This window comes from Sorex araneus, chromosome 5 (genome assembly GCF_027595985.1).
Source record: "Sorex araneus isolate mSorAra2 chromosome 5, mSorAra2.pri, whole genome shotgun sequence".
Lineage (NCBI taxonomy): Eukaryota > Metazoa > Chordata > Mammalia > Eulipotyphla > Soricidae > Sorex > Sorex araneus.
In genome coordinates, this window is record NC_073306.1 from 73,604,382 (window position 1) to 73,625,693 (window position 21,312).

Below are 21,312 nucleotides of genomic sequence, written 5' to 3' on the forward strand. Positions count from 1 at the left end.
ATCTACTTTGGTGAAAAGCACCAAAATCCTTTTCACACGATCCACAATCCATGGAGCAGAACAGGAGGACTCGTGGGGAGCTTTCACGCGTGGTACTGAATTCCAAGTGCTTCAGGTCAGAGCTAAGTCACTTATTTCAGGTTCCCAGACAGCCTGGAACCCCAAAGTAAGCCTTTCTCCTGGGTGGCAGCTGGGTGGAGAGAAAAAAGGGCTTGAAAACTCAAAAGCACCCTACAAATATAAGGGCTTATTATCTTTCTTCCCCAACTATGGAGCAGTCTAGAAAAATTAACCCTCTCATTTGTTAACCTCAATAACAGGCTTTAACAGATCTGTAGCCACGGAGGGCTCAGATAATTGCCCTAATTAGTTTGGTATGGAGGGAGGCAGGAGCAAGGGGGATTTGGAGCTCAAGTAATTAAGCCTAAATCAAAAGGAAAAAAAAACAAAGAGTTTATGCCTTACAAGATTTTACATATGGATTCCAGATGTTTGGAATAAATTTTACTCCTTAGGTTTTTAAGACCACTTTTTGTACTTAGGAGAGGATTGGAGGGCAAGGCCTCTAGGCAGAATATGGCTTAAGTAATAAATGGGTAAGAAGCTTCTATTGTGTGTAAGATAGTTTCATCATGTGTTTTGTGTGTGTGTGTGTGAGAGAGAGAGAGAAAGAGAGAGAGAGAGAGAGAGAGAGAGAGAGAGAGAGAGAGAGAGAGAGAGAGAGAGAGAGAGAGTGTCCAAAATGAGAATTAGCAAAGACTAAAAATAAGGTCTTGAAATGTGCCCCCAGCTTCTGCGTCTCAAGGTAGTTATTTCTGAGTTGGCTTGCTTATAGTTTTGCTGGCAGACAAGTTATTTTTGTTTTACTTGGAAGTGATTGTTCTGTTAGTGCACTGCCGTCTCTCGCAGGAATTCTAAATTTAAAATGTTTTTGCAAATTCCCAGGCCTACCAAGGAAGGATGCTAGAGTTTTGGTCCCGTTTAGAAACAGAGACAGGTAATTACACCCAGAATAGAGCTACACTTTTACTTCAATGATGCGCCAAATTCTGTTTCTTCTCCTTTTTCAGAAAACAGTAAATATAAAAAGAGAGGGACTGCAGATCCCAAGGACCGTAATGTGACAGGCACACAGGAAATGGCTTTTCAGATTCAGTCTAGAAACCTGTCATTTCACGGGCTTGCCTATAAGCTTTATAAAGAGCAAAGATCATGTCAAAGGCACGCCTCGGTTCTGGGAAGGCTGTGCATACGGCCCTTCCCACACCCAGGTGCTGTGATTCTAAACTGAGCTGTAATTTGAAATACTAGAGGAAAGCCATTTGAGACAAAAATCGTAACTTAAGGCTTCCTCTCCCTGCTTAAAAATACGTAGACTTTGATTTGTCTTGCATGCAGCGGACCCTGATTCAATCCCTGGCGTCTCATATGGGTCCCTGAGCACAGCCAGGATCGATCCTTGTGTGCAGAGCTAGGAATAAGCCCTGAGCATGGTCAGGTGTGCCCCCATCTCGTTCAGCAAAAAACATGTAGCCATTGAGAAATGAGTGAAAATTAAAATACATTTTTGGTTGGGAGCCAATACCCAGTGGTGTCTGAGGGCAACTCTTGTTGCAGGGCTTGGAAATCACGGCTGGGAGTGCTCAAACCCAGGGCTTCTGCATTGCAAAGCATGCATTCCAACTGCCTGAGCTAACCCCCTGGCCTTAAAAATGCATTTTTTAGAGCCAGAAGGCTATATCCGCAACCCTATACATACTCCCACCTCTCTTCCCATTGTCGGGGCCACGACACTTGTTTGTGGTGTTTGCCGTGATGTTGCACAGCGTTAGTGGTAGTGCTCATGCATGTTGTGATCACAGTGCTCATCAAGGATCGCTGTAGTCTCCTATAATATATCAGAGTTGTATTCTTGGTCTCGACGCTGGAACATCTTTGGTTGTGGTGCTCACAGACCTGGCTATGATGCTCTAAAACCTCTCTGGAGTTCCCAGGCAGCAAGTCCACAGGGAACCATATTTGGTGCATGTGGGCTACAGGGGGCACCAAATTTAGGGCCTCCTCCTTGTCTGGGTAACTTGTTGATCCTGAGCAACCCTGGGCTCCTCGGCACTAGGACCTTATTCAAATTAATTTAGACCTACAGTGTCAGTGAAACATACATTCATTTTCCCCAAAACATGTATTGATTGCTTTTACTTTAACAGGAATTTATCTGAAAATGTTTCTGGGGTGTTATACAAATACTGTTCCTCTAAGCTAGTGAATTGGTTTGAATTAAAAATATTTTAAGCACATATCCTCTGTGTTGGGGAAACTTCTTTGAGTCAGAGTTTGCTGTGCTGTGAATCAGGGGGAAAGCTGATGAGTGCAGACTGACACTGTCATCCTTTTTTTTTTTTTTTTTAAACATTAGAAGCTGGGCTGGAGCGACGATACACAGCGGTTAGGCTTTCGCCTTTCACGCGGCCCACCCGTGTTCGATTCCTCTGCCCCTCTCGGAGAGCCCGGCAAGCTACTGAGAGTATGGAGTCCGCACGGCAGAGCCTGGCAAGCTACCCGTGTGTATTGGATATGCCAAAAACAGTAACAATAAGTCTTTCAATGAGAGACGTTACTGTGGCCCGCTCGAACAAATCAATGAGCAACAGGATGACAGTGACAGTGAATTAATTAATTTAATTTTTTTAACCTAAATTCATTATTTTATTTTTTTATTTAAAAAAATTTTTTAAAGCCATTCATGATTGGATTTCAGTCAGACAGTATCCCAACACCCATCCCTCTACCAGTGTACATTTCCCAGCACCAGTGTCCCCGGGATTTCCCCCATCACCTCCTACCCCTCCTGTCATTCTGTTTCTTCTCATCTGAGGAAAGTATAGGAGGACCATTATTGATTATCACAAAAGACCTCACACTGAGGCCTTTGTTTAAAGACCACCATATAAATTAGTTATATAAATTAATAATTTACTTTAATCAATCATATATGGGCTGGAGCAATAGCATTGCAAGTAGGGCATTTGCCTTGCATGCAGCCAACTTGGGTTCAATTCCTCTGTCCCTCTCGGAGAGCCCGGCAAGCTACTGAGAGTATCCCGCCCACACGGCAGAGCCTGGCAAGCTCCCCATGGCATATTCGATATGCCAAAATCGAATACAGTAACAACAAGTCTCATGATGGAGACGTTTCTGGTGACCGCTCCAGCAAACCGATGACAACGGGATGACAGTGCTACAGTACTACAGTACTACTTTATAATCATATAAAGACAAATGAACTTAAGAAATCAGCCCAAAAGTTCAAAACCAAGTTGCACAAGCTCAGAATGCTTTCTTGATTTACCATTTAAAAAGTTTCCATAGAGGCAGGAGGGGGTGGAGGGATGAGGGGAGGAAGGTGGGAGGAAGTTGGAGACATTGGTGGTGGGAAATGGTGAAGGGATGGATGTTGGAACATTGTATGACTGAAAGCCAATCATGAACAACTCTGTAACTGGGGGAAAAAAATAGATAATTTAACTTAAAAAAAAAAAAGTCTCTATTCCAAAACAGACACTCTGGTGGAGGGTGAGATGTTAGAAAGTTGTGAGCATAAAGCCCTGCCATTAACAGTATTGCAAATCACTGCACCCCAAATAAACTTACAAAAATTTGCTTACTTTAAACCTGATTGAAAGCTTAAGAAGAAAAGATCATCTGGGAATCCAGAGTGATGGCTAAGGGGCGTGAGTGCACGTGGGAGCTCTGCCTCCATCCCCAGCGCCTCATGACTCCTGAGCCCTGTGGGGGGCTAACCATAATGAACAGAAAAGCCCACTCCCCACTGAGGTAGAACAAACCTTGAACAGACCTGTTGGCTGTAGACCTGAATCATGATCTCTGTTCATTTTTGCTGGTTTTGTTCATTTTTTAGGGTGCTGTGGAGGGGATAGGGGTTGAGAAGTTTGGACCACACCCAACTGTGCTCAGGGGCTATTTCTGGCTCTGTGCTCAGGCCTGACCCCTGGTGGTGTTTGTGGTGCCAGGATTTGAACCAGGGTTTGCACCAGGGTTTGCTGCATGCAAGGCAAGCAACTTACTGTTCCTCGGCTGTCGCTCCTGTCCATTCATATTTTCATTTTAAAATCACACTCATGGTGCTCAGGGGTCATTCCAGGTAGTGCTGGGGCAACATGCAGTGACAGGGGTCAAACTGGGGACTCCTACGTGCTGAGTATGCATTTAAACCCTTTGAGCAATCTCCCCACCCCTTGGAATCCCTATTCTTGAATAAATGCTTTCTTGATTATACTGCAACCTAATTATTTTTGGTCAACAATGTCTTCTGAGGAACATGACACCCTCCCTTCCTCCCTTTCTTCCCTCCCTCCCTCCCTCCCTCCTTCCTTCCTTCCTTCCTTCCTTCCTTCCTTCCTTCCTTCCTTCCTTCCTTCCTTCCTTCTTTCCTTTCCTCCCTTCCTTCCTTTCCTTCCTCCTTCCCTCCCTTCATCCTTCCTCCCTCCTTCCTTCCTCCCTTCCTTCTTTCGTTTCTTTCTTCCTTTTTTTCTGTCTTTTTCTTTCCTTCCTTCATTTCTTTCTTCCTTCCTTCTTTCCTTTTCTTTCTTTCTTTCTTTCTTCCTTTCTTTTTCTTTCTTTCTTTCTTTCTTTCTTTCTTTCTTTTCTTTCTTTCTCTTTTTTCTTTCTTCCTTTTCTTTTTCTTTCTCCTTCTTTCTTTCTCTTTTCTTTCTTCCTTCTGTTCTTTTTCTTTTTCTCTTTCTTTCTTTCTTTCTTTCTTTCTTTCTTTCTTTCTTTCTTTCTTTCTTTCTTTCTTTCTTTCTTTCTTTCTTTTCTTTCTTTCCTTCTTTTTCTTTCTTCCTTTTCCCCTCCCTCCCTCCTCCCTTCCTTCCTCCCTCGTTTTTTTTTCCTTTCCTCTTTTCTGGAGACCTTCCCAGCAGTACCTGGGGCTTAGGCTTACTGCTGATATACCTTAGTTGGCTGCATTCATATCCAGTGCTTCTGTCCAGCGGTGCTGAGGCCATCAGTTATTCACCCAGCAGAGTTCAAAGGGTCATGTGATGCTATAGATCCCATTTTGGGTCTTGCATATGCAGGGTATGAGCTTGAGTTCATTGTGCTATTTCCCTGGTCTAATTAATAAAATTCTTTTTTAGTTTGTTTTAGGGTCACACCTGGCAGTGTTTGGGGACCATGTGGGACGGTAATAATTCCTACCTCACCAAATTAAATGAGTTAGCATGTGGAAAGCACCAAGAACAATACCTGGTTTGTAGTATACACTCTAAATATGTTATCTCTTTAGAAATGATCCTGGAGAACAGCAACAAATGTATAGTGAAAATCCGGACAGAATAAGTGACATAGAGGAGGGATTAGAGTAAGGTTTACTGAAGAGACAGGATAAGGGCTAGACCAAGCAAATGGTACAAGCAAAGGTACAACACTCTGAAACTAAGTAGCCTGAGAAATTTTAAATTTTTTGATGTTGGATTAGGAGATTAGAGGTGTGTAGAGGAGGTGAGAAAACCCTCGAGATTTATTTATCAAATCTATATGATGGGAAGTACAGCAGAGTTGATGTTGAAGCCATTAACCAGAAAAATATATAGGCGATACTTTGTTTTTGCCATACCTGGTGGTGTTTCAGAATGACTTTCAGCTCAGTGCTGACCACATAGTTCCAGGAATGGAAACTAGGTCTCCCATATGCAAAACACTGGCCCAGACCAGTTGAGCTATTTCCCAGGCCCATAGTGATGAGGTTCTTGACACAGTATGTTTGGTTTGGACATATAAAGGATGTGAGGTCCTATGAGACCCAAGTAGCAGTGAATTGGACACACAAATCTGGGGCTATATTAGTACATTCTGGAAAGTCACACTACATGTAGGGAATCAGCAGAGTTCCTGGTTGTGGTAGCCATGAATTTGATCATCAGGAGCTAGTATTCTTTTTTTTTTCTTTTTGGGTCACACCCTGCGATGCACAGGGGAGAGGTTACTCCTGGCTCTGCACTCAGGAATTACCCCTGGCAGTGCTCAGGGGCCCATATGAGATGCTGGGATTTGAACCCGGGTTGGCTGCGTGCAAGGCAAATGCCCTACCCGCCGTGCTATCACTCCATTCCCAGGAGCTACTATTCTGATGAGAACATCTAAGAATGAAAGAGAACAACATGGCATTCCAGCAGTCAGGATAGATGGAATCAGAAGGAAGAAACAGAACAGGGTTGCATTCTTCTGGTCTTGGAAGAAAAGCTTAAAACGTCAACATTTAGGGCTGGTGAGATGGTTCAGTGAGGAGAGCATTTGCCTTACACTTGGCTGACCTGGGTTTGATCCTGGCACCCTATATGTTTTCTCCAAGCCCCACTGGGAGCAATCCCTAAACTGTTCTGGGAGTGGCCCCCAAATAAAACAAAATAAATTGTCAACATTTACTAGCCCATATAACAAGACAAAAACACAGGGCTTTGAAAGATCACTCCTAAATTGAAGATGAGAAAGTGTTTAGCACTTATGTTGAGAGACAGCTATGTGGCAGACATTTTCTAGTCAGTGAAGTAACAAAAGCCTCTCTCTCTCTCTCTCTCTCTCTCTCTCTCTCTCTCTCTCTCTCGCTCGCTCGCTCTCTCGCTCTCTCATTCTCACTCTAACACTCTTATTAAATGCAAATAATCTTCAAGTTGGGGGAACTCTTTATTTAAAGAAAAATGAAGAGAGAAAGCTTTTGAATTTAATGGAGAGTCCAAAATGCTTGCTGGAAAGTAAATACCTTTTGGAAGGAATGCCTGGAATTTCTGTACAAAGACAGCAAGAGGTGAAAGTACTTCAGAGTAAAACCCTTGAGCGCAGAGCCAGAAATAAGCTCTGAGCACCCCCAGGTGTGGCCCCCAACTAAAATAAGTTAAATAAATAAATGTCTGCAATGAAAGAAAATTTGTCTTGGCTATTGCATCCAACTAAGTGCTATCAAATTTTTCCTATCCATGTCTCTTTCCAACACCTTGGTTCATTTAGATATATTACTCTAATGGACTACTTACCTGGAGCCAGTCTGACTTCATTTGTAGGCTGCTGATTTTTCTAGAAATGAATGTGGGTCACATGCGCTTATCACAATGCCTTAAGCCTCAAAAATATACTATAAACTGCACGAAATGGGATACAGACTTTAGCTTGAGTAAATTCAGAAATTCTCTATAGTCGTCAGGCTAGATTCGAGAGTTGGAGCTGACACATAGGACAGGATTCAAGGTGCTTATCTTGCTTGCAACTCCCATTCAATACCTGGCACCATACCACCATCACCATACACCCCTGCCCTGAACATCCCTGGCGCAACCCCTGAGTACAGAGCTTGGAACAGCCCCCAACACAGTTGGGTATGGCCCAATCTTCTCACCCCTCAAAGTTCCAAAAGTTGCACAACTGCATTTGCCAACAAGTTCAAATAATTGTAGTATTTTAGTGGGTAGGAAACTGTCTATTTTGTAATAATTGTCTCTAATTTGTCAAATATTTTTCTTAAAGGATTTGTGCCAAGAGGGCAGGGGGAGGGAAATAGTACAGCGCTTCTTAGGGTGTTTGCCTTGACTGCAGCACAAACCATGGTTTGATCCCTGTCACTACATGGCCCCTTAACAACAGGTATGGCTCCCCACTGTCATTCTGTTGCTCATCGATTTGCTCGAGTGGGCACCAGTAACATCTCCATTGTGAGACTTGTTACTGTTTTTGGCATATCGAATATGCCACGGGTAGCTTGCCAGGCTCTGCTGTGCAGGCGAGATAATCTTGGTAGCTTGCTGGGATCTCTGAGAGGGGCAGAGGAATCAAATCCAGATTGGCCACATATAAGGCAAACACCCTATCCACTGTGCTATGGCTCCCCACATCTCAAATAATTGCTGGGAGGTGTCTCCATGTCTCCTGAACACCCCTTGAGAGCACCCCTTCCCAAAACACACCCCATGTTGTCTATACCTTGAAATTTAAAACATGGACCACAAACGCTTAGTTTTTTTCTGCAATGCTATCTTTGCACAAGAGAAATTCTTCATGCTGATATAGTTGAAGATTCTTATCTGAGTTAAGAAAAGAATCCCATTATCAAGTGTCTTGATTCTCTAAAAAGGAAAGCAACAAGGACAGAGGACTTTTCTTATCGACAAAGATTTTTATATCTTCCTCATGGATTTTCACTCGCTGAACCAAACTGCTGCTTATCTCTGTACCCACATGGACATTTGTTTCACAAACCAGTTCTAGGACATCTCTGAAGGGGATAAGAATCTAATGTAGTGATGATGCACAGGGTGAAATGAAAGTTCGCTTCCCAGGGCTGAAGAGATAGTATGGGGGGAAGGGTACTGCACACGGCTAACCCAGATTCGATCTCCAGCACCCCATATGGTCCCAAGTCCCACCAATAGTGATCCCTGAGTGCAGAGCCAGGAGTTAAGTCCTAAGCACCGCCAGCATGGCCCCAGAATCAAGCAACACTAATAATAATAAAAGTCCTTTTTCTGATCAGGTATATGAAAGATTCAGTAACCCATAAACTACTTGCATTGTTTTTGGGTGTATTTGAAAAGAAATACAAGGAAATATAAATGGCCAGACCAGAGTTGGGGCTGGAGCGATAGCACAATGGGTACGGCATTTGCCTTGCATGAGGCCGACCGGGGTTCGATTCCCAGCATCCCACATGGTTCCCTGAGCACCGCCAGGAGTAATTCCTGAATGCAGAGCCAGGAGCATCGCCGGGTGTGACTAAAAAGCAAAAAAAAAAAAAAAAAAAAAAAAAACCCCAAAACCAAAAAACAGTACTTCAATATGTTTAGGGTCTTTCTTTTGAACATGCTTCCCTTTCATTCATTAAAAATAGCCTGAAGAAATGAAGGCCAGGAGGACTGGCCCATGGCTGGAAGGTTATTACAAGTGGAGATGGGATTTTTTTTGGGGGGGGTTAGTACAGTGAAGGGACCACTATGACAATGATAGTTGGAAATGAACACTCTGGACAAGAACTGACTGCTGAAAGGAGGTAGTGATATACACGATAATCTTTCAGAACCTGTCTGCAAACCAGAGGCAGACTATAGGTAGGGGCTGGGAGGGAAACTGGGGACAATGGTGGTGGGAAATGCACCATGTTGAAGGGATGGGTGTTGGAACACTGTATTTCTGAAACCCAATCATGAGCAACTTTGTAATCTGTATGTCAGGATGATTCAACAACAACAAAAAAGGGGTAGGGGAGAAACAAACAAAAATAGCCAGAAGAGAGCACAGGGGTTAAGGTGCTTGCCCTGCATGAATTAGACCTGGTTTGAGCCCTGGCACAGCCTATGGCCCCCTAGCACTGTCAGGAGCGATCCCTGAGCACAGAACAGTGACCCAAAATCCAGAAAATAAATCTTACTAGCACAGCACATACTGTAATAGCGCTGTACCTACTATACCAACATGTCAACACACACAAACCTCGTGGGAGGGGAAATGGCTGGAGCAATTGAGAGGGAAAGGGCGGTAGCACATTTTCTGCCAGGAGCCTGCATCTGATCCCCAGCAGTGTTGTTCCCCCAGGCCCCCAGTACCGCCAGAATAACTCCTAAACACAGGCTTGGTATGGTCCAGAGATGAAAGGGGCAGTTACTCTCCCCTCTTCTGTTAGCTCTTAGAAAGGAGACTCAGCACCTTGGCACTAGTGAGCTTTTCTAACATAAATGTCAGAGTACTTTACCATGTTCTGCCATGAACTCAAGGACCTCAGCTGGGAGCTGAATCAACATGGAAAATGAGGTTAAAGATGGTCAGATCATGGCTTTTATTGGTTTGCTTTCATGCTGATTAGAAAATCATTTTTCCATCTTCTGAGATTTCCTTTCTAATACATGCATCCAGACTATAGGTTTCACAGTTGTTAACTCTGTTAACTATTTAGTTTGGCATCACACTGGGCTGGTGGATGGCACTCCCGAGCACTTGTAACTTGCTCAATGATCATATACAGAGACTCTTACATTAAAAAAAGAATCTTGCTGTATAAATTACTTCAATTTCAGGTCCTAGGTATGTGCTAAAGAACAAGGAGTTGTAGAGTTGGCTTTTTAGATACAATAGATCCATCGTACTGTTATGTTCCTTCCTCATTCTGCAAAACGCCATGCTGGCATAATCACTTTACTGCCTTACATATTTTACTCTACTCACTCCACACTCCCAAATAAAACTTAATATAGTTTTTCAAAAGACAGTCTTTCTGAGGGAAAACAATTACACTGAGGATTTTTTTTTCAAACTCAAAGACAGATGTCTTTAATTTTTCTTATACATTTTATGTATAGTAGATTTATGTATTAACTCTTAAATCTAATAGATCCAAGAATACTGGAAAATTGACATAATGTGTGATCCTCTTTTTAATCAAGATACTGCAAACTACACTGCACTTCAAACTGTAAAACTCAAATTAAAGAATGTCTTCCTGATTACCTCTTGCTCATTTTCTTATATATTATTACATATGACACATTAAAATAGAATCTGGAAGAAAAAAAATAGAATCTGGGCAGAAAAGAACATATAGGATTACCAAATAAAACAAAGGATGTTCAGTTAAATCTGAACTTCAGTTAAACACATTTTTCACTTAAGTATATTCCAAATATTGTATAAGTGAAGACTTTGTTGTTTATTTAAAATTTTCCGGGGGGGGTAGAAAAAAAATTTGCCTTTTAACTGAGTCCTGTATTTTGATTTACTGCAGCTTGCATAAGATCCTTATCTTCAGTAAGCTAGTAAACATTTAGCAAATAATCATGGTATTAGATATTCATGACAAGTACAGTAATATAATCAGTGAAGATCTCCTATCCCAGAAGAGTAGCTGGAAAAGATGGCAACAGCAGTTAAATTTTGAGTGGTGCATAGATTAATGGTCTACTGTATGACTTTGAAATCAGTCATGAGTTAAATTTCAAATACATCTCTTATTAGGAGGACAAATTAATCTCTATTATAATAGGTTAGGGTTAATATATTGCTTTAGTGGGTAGTCTGAGGATTAAAGTAACACAAAGCACCTGGAATGCAGGAGGCACTCCCTTAAATAGTAATATCTACTACTACAATTTGAAACATAACATAGAAAATGGTACTTGTCACAAATATTCAAATGTTTGTTATGCAGTAATACTAATAGTGAATAATTTTATTTCCATGATCTATATACACTGTACAAACACTGTTGTAAAGCACCCTACAAATTCACAGTACATTACAATATATTTACTTTAAAAATATATTCCTTTATAAAAGGTTCATAGTATACTGGCATGTCAACATGTGACAAAACTCTCAAAGCACATCACCAATCATGGACAGCAAGAATGCTTCCAACCGTCAGTTTCACAATCACATCACCATCTGAACTTTAAATACATCTAAGTTTTAAATAAAAACAAATTCTAAAATGTAAAATTCCTGCAGCAATACTTATTAGCCTGTATTTTCATGGAGATGTTGTGTAATAATAACTTATCAGTATCAACTTAATCTGTCCCCAAAACCACTTCAACAAGCTTCAAGTCCATAGAATCGTATTTGTTGTTTTCTATTTTCTCTTCTTCGCTGGTTCTCCTGGTTCTACTTTGCGCTTTTTAGAAGTATGCTCATTTTTTTCATCATCTTCAAATAGAAAAGAAAGAATTTCAATGAGTAAATTTTAGAAGGTTAGGTATCAAAACTTCATTGACTTTATGCCAAAATGATCACTTTTATCAACTCTTTCAAAGTTTCCCAGTGAAAACCACAAAAAATCCAGTTTAAAGTTTTGGGTAAAAGGGACTAAATAGTTACTAATACCATAAGCATATATTGGAAGTTGCTAATAAAGTAGAGCTTCTAAGTTCTTACCCCACAGAAAAGAATGTTTATGTATGGTGCGGCTGTTGTTGTTTCTGGGTGACGTTTGACAGCACCAAGGATCTACCCAAGTACGCCAGGCCCTTGAGCTTTCTGTCAATGATGGATGTTAAGTAGACACTGTGGTATTTCAGTCATTTTATATATATAGTCATTATGTTTCCTAAAATTTATTATTATGCTCTAGGCAACATACTTCAGTGTGGACCTTTCTAGTTTTTTTGTAGTTACCATACCTTACCACCATCAGTCCCCAATATCTTAAGTTCTACTTCTTGTGCATCTCTTCATTCACTCCTTTCTCCTCCTTACTATTTGGTAATCTGAGTTTTCTAATACTTGCATTACAAGGGTTTGTTCTATAACGGTCTATTCCTTTGTTTTCTCTCTTTGTATATACCAGTGGGACCATTCAATATTTGTCCTCTTCTTTCTGAAGTCATTCTGTTTATTACCTGAAACTATGTCAAAATGTTAAATGACCACTTTTTTTCTAAAAATTTATGAAAGATTTTTTATAAGGAGAATTTTGGAGGTATAGGGTTTAAAATGATAGGAGACACGTTTCTTCTTTAAGTAGGAAAGAAAGGTCAAGGATAGTTATGAAAGTGCACACTTAATACCAGACAACATTTGAAACTCTGCTTTTAAAATTGAAATAAGTAACAGCATTCATCCTAGGCTGGGCTGAAAAAAGGTGGAAAGTAACTCTTGATTTTAAAGTGCAAGAAATAATTTCAATTGCAGTATTACACAAAATTCAGAGGTCTTTTAATGCTAGATTAATATGGCTTAAAGTGAAAAATCATCTTTATTCTTAAAACACTGCCCCAATTATTTTATAATATATAGTATAAAACCAAACTCCTGGAAGCTTGGCCATCTTACAGCCTAGTTCTCCCTCTCAGAGAACCTGGCAAGCTATTGAGAGTTTCCTGCCCACATGGGAGAGCCTGGCAAGCTCCCCGTGGCATATTCATATGCCAAAACCAGTAACAATGATGGGTCTCATTCCCCTGACCCCGAAGAGCCTCCAATATGGTACTGTTGGGAAGGACGAGTAAAGATAGGTTTCTAAAATCTCAAGGCTAGGATGAATGGAGATGTTACTGAGACTGCTCGAGAAAATCGACGATCAATGGGATGATGATGATGATGATGATGATGATATAGTATGAATATTAAAATATATAATCTAGAGAGAGTGTGAAGGTGCTTGCCTGGCAAGCACAGAGGCAAGGGGTAGGGTGAAGTGGCGGTAGGGATACCGGAGACATTGGTAGTAGAAAATATGCACTGGTAGGGATAGGTCTTTGATCACTGTATGACTGAAACTCAATCATGAAAACTTTATAACTGTATCTCATGGTGATTCAATAAATTTTTTTTAAATAAAGTGAAATTTACAATCTATACTTTGTAGAAAAGAACAATATTCCATTTTTTTTTTTCTTTTTGAGTCACACCTGGTGATTCTCAGGGGTTACATCTGGCTCTGCACTCAGGAATTACTCCTAGCAGTGCTAGGCATACCATATGGAATGCCGGGGATTGAACCCAAGTCAGCCATGTGCAAGGCAAACACCTTATCCACTGTACTATGGCTCTGGTCCTACACATTCCATTCTTTTAAACAGAAGTCAAAGATGGCTATCAGTCATCCTTTCAATATCTGCTTTGTCTCTTCCACTTCACTAGGCCCCACCTAAAAAAACCCCTTCCTGTTCTTACCCTTCTCCCATCCTTCCAGTTTGAGAATGAAATTAATCTGACAGTATGGCAGTGGAACTTTGGTGGTCAGTGCAGTGGGATATATATGTATATATTCATGAGTGTATATGTGGAAGTATAAAGTGTTGAGTTATTTCACTGAGTTCCTATTTTCAATTTTTTCTTAAGGAGTTAGTTCTGAACTAATTCATCTGAATTAGTACTATTCAAGTGAAATAGTAAAACTCATTCTATGAAGAACTTAGGCAAGAAAGGATACACAAGAATATTACGTTAAAATCGTGTCCTTTACATTTTTCTAAAATGTTATTAGCTACCTGCAACCACAAAAAATTTCCAATTCCTAGGAACAATGCCAAATAAACTTGATAAAGTGAACTGTTTCATATTCAACTGAAAAAAAAAAGTTTAAAAAACCCAAGCACTACTTGATAAAACAGATTCTCAACTCCCTTTGAAAAGGCTTTATGTAAAGAACTTATTAAAATAAATAACATGCACTAGATGCTATGAATTATAAAATGTAAACTTAAAAGATATCACAAAATTCACTGTACCTTTTGACTGTTTTTCTAATTAAAGGACATGTAAGACTTTGGCAACTATCATAGAAATTTATAAAATATTTTGATGTTAAAGGCTGGAGCGATAGTACAGTGGGTAAGGCGTTTGCCTTGCACGAGGCTGACCCGGTTCAACTCCCAGCATCCCATATGGTCCCCCGAGCACCGCCAGGAGTGATTCCTGAGTGCAGAGCCAGGAGTCAGCCCTGGGCATTGCCGCGTGTGACCCAAAAAGCCAAAAAATAAAAAAAATTAAAATATTTTGATGTTATAAAGGGCTTTCCTTTTTTTAAAAAAATGGGAAATTATTCCTATCAGTTGACAAACTATGGAGGAAATATATTTTTAAACCATAAACCTTAAAAAAAAAACATAAACCTTTAAATTACAAAAGAGATACTAAACTGTACCATGTTCAGTATCTCCTTTGTAATACTGACAATAAGGAGTATTAAAAGCAGGTAGTCCATCTTTAATCTTCTTCATATAAACCATAATGCTGTTATGAGTATGTATCACTGAACAGAATGGATTTATGCAGGCAGAAAGATAAAATATATTCAGATCAATGACTCACCCAGGAATTTAGAAATTAAATTAAATTAAACTTGAATTAGTACTTTATCATGTACACATCATGTTTAGTTGGAATTAAAAATCAAGTGATATGGCACAAAGTCAAGCAAGACAGACTTTTTTCCTGTGGAGTGTATTGACTTTTGAAATAATTTTTAGTAGAGGTAATATGAAAATTGAAAATAATTCCTAACTTTACTGAAAAATTCACCATTGGTATGTATTTAAAAGATGATCCTGAGATTTTAATTTTTGTTATCTGCCACACCTGGTGGTGCTTGGGGGGGCCCATGCAGGTGCCTAAATTGTGGTTGGACAAGTCAGACACCTGCACTAGAAGCACTCTAGCCTGCTAGGCCATCTTCCAGGCCCTGAAAAATTTCTTTTAAACTGCTCCCTACAAATAAAAGTATTCACCAAATAACAACTCACAAACTAAGCTTCGAAAAATAGCATCCCATTGGTGATTTGAATAGAAGAGCTAATGCCACCTAGTGACATAAGAAGGAACTACCTTAAGGTGCAGGAAAACACGGAAATGTTTATTGATTTATTTCACACTTATCTCAAATTTCTACTTCATAGAGATGTGAGTAAGTGGCAAAATAAAGTACATATCTTGCATGCATGGGGCCAGGACCCATTACTGGCACCACTACAAAGTAAAGCAGAGTTCAATACTGCAGGCACACTAATGAAAAAACCAGTTTTCTGTTATGAAACTTATGTCACTGGAGGTAAGTTTAAAGTATTAATTCAAGCTTTCTAAATTGTCCTTAAAAAGCAGTTACCATAACTAGACTTTTATGGTGAATTTAAAGTTTAAAAATCTATAATGTCTTGTTCTAACCATTATACTTTTCAACTACTAAATAAGAAGAAACATCTGGGAAAAGATAACCAGCCAAAAAAAGACCAAGTGTCTGGAACGACAGTACAGTGGGCAGGGAAAATGCACTGAATGTGGCCAACACGGGTTAAATTCTTGGTACCCTACATGGTCCATAAAGCTGATCACTGAGTGATCCCTGACTGCAGAGCCAGGAGTAAGACCTGAACACTGATGGGTGTGGCTCAAAAACAAACGCACTAACAAAAAATGAAAGCAAAAAAACAGGTAGCCTGTCAAAAAATGGGAAGGGAAAAAAAATACTTTGATAATCTAAATATTTTGTAATTTCAGAGTATAATTCTCATGAAATACAGATTTTTTAAAAGAGGCATAAAATGTCTGGGAACCAGAGTTGGTTCAAAGAAAATGACTTTGGGGCAGGAGGAGATTGGGGGGGGCAGGAAGACTTTTGGGAGACTGCAGGAGAGGGAAGGGTGTAGTGATGGAAGGACTGAGTGCACAAAACTCTCATTAACAAAACTGTAAATCACAGTACCTCAAGAAAATGCAATAGAAAGAGAAAAATTGGGGAAACTGATTTTCCAGGAGTTCAAAAATACCAGTATCACTTCTGAAAATATACTTGTTAAAAAAAAAAAAAGTCTGGGGCTGGAGTGTTAGTACAGCAGGTAGAGCATTTGCCTTGCACATGGTCAACCCGGGTTTGATTCCCAGCATCCCATATGATCCCCCGAGCACCACCAGGGGTAATTCCTGAGTGCATGAGCCAGGAGTGACCCCTGTGCATGGCTGGGTGTGACCCAAAGAGCCCCCCCCCAAAAAAGTCATAATCAATAACTAGCCTCAAAGTAAATATTAAAGATAGCAGGATTATCATTTAACCTCATGGTTCATCTGATTTTAAGTGGCTAAGCACTGGAGTGGGTCCTTTTTCAAAAACGTCATCTCTTTCATTTCTGATGTAGTACCATCATGATCAAAAGCACAGAAATTATCTCTGGATACAGAAGTCTTATTTGTCACATACTTACATCTCCTAACCAAACTCAACAGGCAATTAGAAAAATGTAGTTCTCTCTGTTTCTTTGTCCTACTATAGAATCCGGCCTTTTCCACACAGAGAAAAACAGCAGAGCACCAGCCTACGGCATCCTAGTTTGAATATAAACTCTAGTGCCCTTACTGCCACTCTTTCTACAAGATTTCTCAAGCAATCTAGTTTGGAAAACAAAAAGCAAACATCAATTTAATAGACATCATATTAAATATCTAAATTTTTCTTCATTTTTTTGGTTTGTTTTGGGGTCACAAGTCCTGGTGTAACTGATCAGAACTGGATTACCCCTCCGGTGCTTGGAGAGACCAAATACATTTCCAGGGATCAAACCTGGGTGAGACCACCAGTTGTGCTCAAGGCAAGCGCCTTAACCATCTCTTGGGAAGCCACTCTGTCTCTTCCTAGCTGTGTGAACTTTTTAGGGAGACTGTTTAATTTGACACTGCTTTCTTGACTGTAAAATAGAACAAGTAGTGCATAATGCCTGTAATAGGTTGCTAAGAGTAATAAATCAGAAAACTTAGCTTAGAGTTTGGTCTAAACTGAGGTGTAAATATCATATAAGATCTCTTACCCACAACCTATCTGGTTTCAAAAACTGAAAGATTTAAAGACTATGCACAAGCAATTTTTTATTAATAATATAAAATGAGGTGGGGATATAATGTATCTATGCTGTAAGAGGATTCTGCGCAGGTGTTCGACCTGGCACAGACCCTCCAAGATACGGTCCTGCTCTGCCAGCTGCTCAACAACCTCCAGGCGCACTCCATCAACCTCAAGGAGATCAACCTGAGGCCGCAGATGTCCCAGGTGCTGCCCAGAGACACAGGCAGTGCGTGTTTGTCAGTGTGCAGATCATTACAACATGCCAGTCGACCAAAAGCTTACATTCGGTAGACTGGGAACACCTGTAAAGGCGATTAGAGGCTGCCCCAAAAGCCTCTGTCCCTCTCCAAAAGTCCAGCAAGCTACTGAGAGTACCCCACCCGCACGGCAGAGTCTGGCAAGCTACTTGTGGTGTACTTAATATATCAAAAATAGTAACAAGGACGAGGACGGTCCTCATTCCTCTGATCCTGAAAGAGCCCCCAATACGACATCGGGCTACATGCGACAGGGACGGATGGAGACGTTATTGGCGCCCGCTCAAGCAAATCAATGAACAACGGGATGACAGTGATAAAATGAGGCTTGATAAATGCCCATTTCATTGTGCATGTGCAAGATAATGCCACACTGAAGATGTGCCTTCATCTGTGACTTCTAGTCCACACTGGTAAATCAACAATGGCAAATCAGTGATGAAAATGAAAAGTATGAAGAATAAAAACTGGAGGAAGAGTTACTATTAGTTACTTTTTTATTGAACTATCCACACCATTTTTAAAAGGAGGTAGGACAAAACATAATATAAAATAAAATAAAATAAAATAAAATAAAATAAAATAAAATAGGGGCTGGAGCAATAACAGCGTGTAGGGTGCTTGCCTTGCACGTGGCTACCAGGGTTCGAATCCCAGCATCTCATATGGTCCCCCGAGCACTGCCAGGAGTAAATCCTGAATGCATGAGCCAGGAGTAATCCCTGTGCATCGCCGGGTGTGACCCAAAAACCAAAACAAACAAACAAAATAAACAGAATAAAATAAAAGGAGGTAAAGGCTAGAGAGATAGTACAGTGAGCAGGTCACTTGCTTTGTATGCAGCTGACTCAGGTTTGATCCTCAGCACCACATATGGTCCCTAGAGCCCAGAGTGATCCCTGAGTGTAAAGTAAGGAGTAAGCATAGCTGGGTGTGGTAAAATATCCCCATTTTTTTTTTTAATTTTAAAAAGAAGGTCTCTCTGGTGCTATGGAAAAATCAAAAAATCTATTTAACATGGGGCAAGAGCAATAGTCCAGCAGGCAGAGCATGTGCCTTGTACTTGGCTGACCAGGGTTTGGTCCCTGGCATCCCTTGTAGTCCACCGAGCATCATCAGGAGTGATCTCTGAGTGCAGAACCAGGGATAAGGCCTGAACACCACCCCAAAACAAGCAACAAACAAAATAAATATATTTAATAAAATGGGTATGTACTTTTATAAAAATGTTGTCTAAAACACGTTGCTTAACAACTAGTCGCTGAATGGGTATGATGAACAACAGGACCTAAACCTCGCTGCTTCAGGAACTTGAAAGGTTTATGAGCAAATAATCACATAAAAGGTTCAAGTACAATGAACGGTAGTCACACATACAACGTAGACAGAAGAAAAAGGGAAAAGACAGGAGGTATTAAGTTGCATTTTGAAAGAAGCTTCCTAATCAAAAGAAGGTGGGAAGAACATTCCAGATTAAGGTAAAACATGTTGAAAGGCATGAAACTACAAACTGCATGATCTATTCAATTCTGAATTCCAAGATCTTCAAGTGTTTTAAAAGTTGGAGAAAGAAGCAGGGCCTGTCATGGAAGGCTTTCACTTTGCTGAGAAAGCATTTGAAGCAGGTGTACTGCATTATTAGCAATAACACCAAGGGCTGAGATATAGTATAGTGGGTGGGGCTGGAGCGATAGCACAGCGGGCAGGGCGTTTGCCTTGCACTTGGCCGACCAGGTTCGATTCCCAGCATCCCATATGGTCCCCTGAGCACTGCCAGGAGTAATTCCTGAGTGCAAAGCTAGGAGGTAACTCCTATGCATTGCCGAGTATGACACCCCCCCCCAAAAAAAAGATATAGTATAGTTTTAAGGAGCTTGCCTTGCACAAGCAGGATCTGGGTTCGATTCCTAGCATCCCATAGGGTCTCCCAAGCACTGCCATGAATAATTTCTTGAGTTCAGAGCCAGGAGTAACCCCCGAGTATCAATGGATGTGACCAGAAAAAAAAAAAAAGTGAACACTAGCTGCAGTGTGAAGGATGGAATGAATAGGGGAATAAAGAGCAGAGATTAATGTGACTTCTTACGGTCAAAAACAGACGGAATCATATTATGTTTGGCACAAGGGAAGATACCACCTTCCTAGTGCTACCTAAGTATCTTCAGCAGTAATCACAGGAATCCATGAATCAAGCGGTCTACTAATAAAGCACCCTCACTCAGTCAAGCCATCCACACTGCGAATTGTGACACCACTTCCACGTTAAAGCCTGGGTTATTTAGGATCTTCTCTAACACCCAAACACCATCCCAGCAGGCTAACTGGCTAGATGCAAGTTTCATTCGAACGCTTGGTGCATAAGCTGCGCAGGCGTCCGAATGGCCTTACCAGATTCCACTGTCTCCTCCCCTTCTGGTAAGAGCCTGGCTTTCTTAGCATTCTGGGGGGCGTCATCGCCATTGTCCTCATATATGTTAGACCATTTTATGGCCATGTCCAGCTCTGGCGGTGGCGGCCTCCGCTCGGCTGAGTATGTTTCTGGGGGTGGCACACAGCTGGACTTCCAAATCCTGAACTCCTTGGGAGGCTGTCAAGCAAACACATGAAGAAGCGCCGTGACCACCCGACGGTCCTACCGTCGGGCTGTACATGCACCTCCCTAGAGGTCGTTTCAGTACTTGCGGCTGAATTTAATTTTTAATATATATTTTTTCTCCTTTTAGGTTAAAAGACACAATATTTTTTTCATCCAAAAAAAAAAAATCACAAGGCTGTTGTTAAGTGCAAAGCCAAAGGGTTTTTTTTTTTTCCTACACGAATAAAGCTCAGAACTTTTAGTTACCAAAAGAAGAATCCAGTGTCAGTTACTACGCCAAGGCTGACCCTCCGGGAGGCTGCGGCAGACGCTGTCGCGGAGGCAGCAGCGCGGGTAGCTCCGGCGTCAAAGGGAAGGGGTCTCGGGGAGCAGCTGCAGCGGGGGGCGGGGGAGTCACCACCGTTAGTCCTGGCCGCGCGGGGTCGGGGCACCGAGCTCGGAGGTGGGGGCGTCTGCGGGCCGGCCCCGGCACCCACCCGGCGGGGGGCAGGGGGCCCGGGCTCCCCGGGGCGGGAGGGGGCGGTGGCTGCGGGGGGGGGGTCGCGGGGGGCTCGGCCGGGACCCGCGGGGGCGGGGGGTGGGGTCTCACCTCCTCGGGCGCCTTGACCACGCGCCTCTCCCAGTCGATCTGCTTGTTGAGCGGGTTGTAGAGGAAGGCCGGCCGCGCCACGCTCCGGAACAGCTCGTCGGGGCCCGGCAGCCGCTTCTCCGCCTGCTTCCCCGCCGCATCGGGGGCCCTGTCGCGGGTCTCCTCGGGCTCGCTGTCCTCCTCCTCGCCCGACGACCCGGAGCTGCTGCTCCCGTAGGCCGCGAAATAGCTCAGAGGGTCCTTTTCCTCCGCTGCCATGACGGCGGCGCGCAACGACTCCGGGCTCTGGCGGAAACCGGAAGCGAGTGTCGGGCCCGCCCGCATCGATGGCTCCACCTTCCCGATGGCGCCGCCTCCCCGTTGGCCCCGCCTCCCCAATGGCGCCGTCCTCCCGGTGGCCCCGCCTCCCTAGAGGCCCTGCCTTCCAGATGGCCCCGCCTCCAGGTTTGCGGGGCGGGGCGAGGCGAGGCTTGGCGCTCCCTGGCGGCTGCCGGGCGCTCCAGCTCCCTAGCCTAGGCACTTCCCTGTCCAAAGCCAAACTCCGGTG

General features: G+C 42.1%; 1 protein-coding gene across 1 annotated transcript; it reads right to left on the reverse strand.

Moving 5' to 3' along the window:
* Positions 1-9,816: 9,816 nt before the first annotated feature.
* On the reverse strand, positions 9,817-21,090 carry C5H1orf52 (chromosome 5 C1orf52 homolog). The gene is made up of 3 exons (XM_004603314.2): positions 20,766-21,090; positions 19,969-20,167; positions 9,817-11,697 (listed from the first exon to the last, which is right to left on the reverse strand). The coding sequence occupies exons 1-3, from the start codon at positions 21,087-21,089 to the stop codon at positions 11,624-11,626; spliced, it is 597 nt and encodes a 198-aa protein (XP_004603371.2). The 5' UTR covers position 21,090; the 3' UTR covers positions 9,817-11,623.
* Between the last annotated feature and the right edge of the window lie 222 nt (positions 21,091-21,312).

Coding starts and splice junctions, on each gene's coding strand:
- C5H1orf52 (XM_004603314.2), bottom strand. CDS start 21,089: ATGCGGGCGGGCCCGACACTCGCTTCCGGTTTCCGCCAGAGCCCGGAG. Junction 20,168..20,765: donor TGGTCAAGGCGCCCGAGGAG/GTGAGACCCCAC, acceptor TTTGCTTGACAG/CCTCCCAAGGAGTTCAGGAT. Junction 11,698..19,968: donor GGAGGAGACAGTGGAATCTG/GTAAGGCCATTC, acceptor TTCTATTTGAAG/ATGATGAAAAAAATGAGCAT.